General features: G+C 51.2%; 1 protein-coding gene across 10 annotated transcripts in view; it reads right to left on the bottom strand.

Moving 5' to 3' along the window:
- Nucleotides 1-1716, bottom strand: part of Tdrd1 (tudor domain containing 1) — a 47313-nt gene that overhangs the window by 4531 nt on the left and 41066 nt on the right. For all 10 annotated transcript variants that reach the window (XM_021152234.1, XM_021152233.1, XM_021152239.1 and 7 more), the window contains 2 exons: nucleotides 647-874; nucleotides 160-206 (listed from right to left, as the gene is read on the bottom strand). In XM_021152234.1, the coding sequence (XP_021007893.1) occupies nucleotides 160-206; nucleotides 647-874 (275 nt within the window). The remainder of the gene's footprint in view (nucleotides 1-159; nucleotides 207-646; nucleotides 875-1716) is intronic.

Here is a 1716-nt window from a genome sequence, read left to right as displayed (position 1 = left end):
CTCTCTCAGTGTGAGTGAGGTGTGTGGCTGGATGGAAAGGAGACAGGATGGTCGCTCTCTCAGTGTGAGTGAGGCGTGTGGCTGGATGGAAAGGAGACAGGATGATCCCTCTCTCAGTGTGAGTGAGGCATGTGGCTTCACGTAGGGAGCTGCACCTACCTGTTTCTGTAACTCCGTGCAACAGCAATCTGTGCTGTGTGGTGTCTCTAGAAGCAAAAACAGAAACAAAACAGGCACTAGGTTATGGCAGTGAGGGAGCCAGTGGCCTCAGCCTCGAGCCAGCATGCACCTGTGTGTCTGTGTCTAAGTGTCAACTCCGCAGGACATCACCCACCCAGTCATGTGCTGTGTCCTGGACTCTCAGACCAGCAAAAGATTAGGTCTTCTATGATGTCTTAGGTCTTCTAAGACTTCTCCTGTTGCTTAGATCAAAGAGAACCCGAAGAAAGGCAGGGCACAGTTGCAGCCATTCCAAAGCTCTCAGTCTCGACTCCCACAGCACCGCTGTCCCTGACCTTGGGTCAGGCTGAATTGCCACAGGAGTGCAGCAGAGGAGGAGTGGGTGGGGGACTGAAGCCGTGAGGAGAGAGACAATCAGAACAACTCAAGCAGCAGCCTCTGCTGTGTATTACGCTTAAGAAAGTACCTTTAGTGGAAGCACTTTTCCTTTTAGATGTGAGGTTTTCTGCCAGGCCACACATCACCAGATGCTCAGCTATATTGATCATCCCGTTCTCAGAACATTTTTCAACTGACACTGCGTGGACGTTCTTTGAAATGGCTTTCACGGAAAGAACCACACTCTGGTTCAGCATGGCATTTCTCAGCAGCTCCATCACTAACTGCGAACAGCTTCCATTCAGCTCCATCAGCCCTGGAAGAGTCACACCCTGAGCTTTCTTCACAGGTCTTCCTGTTTTTAAGATTTATTTTCTTTATTTACTTTTGTGTGTATGAGTGTACTGCCTACACACATATATGTGTATACCACCTGCCCACAGAAGTCAGAAGAAGGTGTTGGCCTCCCTGGAAATGGAGTTACATACAGGTGGTTGTCAGTCACTATGTGGTACTGGATATTAACCCAGGTCCTGCAAGAACCATCAGTGCTCTTAACCACAAGCCGTTTCTTCAGCCCCATGTCTTTTGTAGAAGACCATATTTAGGACGCTGTCTAAGGAGATTGGCGTGGCTGGCATCAGCATGTTGTAAGGCACCATGCACTAACTGAGGCTTACGGCACAGAACAGACACACTCATGCCTATGGGCTCTGGTGGGAAAGGACAGTGCAAAGGCCAAGCATGCTACAGAGTCACTGTCATCATCTCTGAGAAAAGCAGGACAGGGCCACATCAAGCATTCTCATTTATCTGCTCTTTGCATATTCCAACTGGACGGGTAAGCAGTGGACAGGTCAGCAGTGGACAGGTCAGCAGTGGAGAGGTAGGCAGTGGACAGGTCGGCAGTGGACAGGTCGGCAGTGGACGGGTCAGCAGTGGACAGGTCAGCAGTGGACAGGTCAGCAGTGGACAGGTAGGCAGTGGACAGGTCATCAGTGGACAGGTCATCAGTGGAGAGGTAGGCAGTGGAGAGGTAAGCAGTGGACAGGTCAGTAGTGGACAGGTCAGCAGTGGATGGGTAGGCAGTGGACGGGTCAGCAGTGGACAGGTCAGCAGTGGACAGGTAGGCAGTGGACAGGTCATCAGTGGAGAGGT

This window comes from Mus caroli, chromosome 19 (assembly GCF_900094665.2).
Source record: "Mus caroli chromosome 19, CAROLI_EIJ_v1.1, whole genome shotgun sequence".
Taxonomy (NCBI): domain Eukaryota; kingdom Metazoa; phylum Chordata; class Mammalia; order Rodentia; family Muridae; genus Mus; species Mus caroli.
Note: the sequence above shows the minus strand (reverse complement) of the source record. Positions and strands in the feature narration are given on the sequence as shown.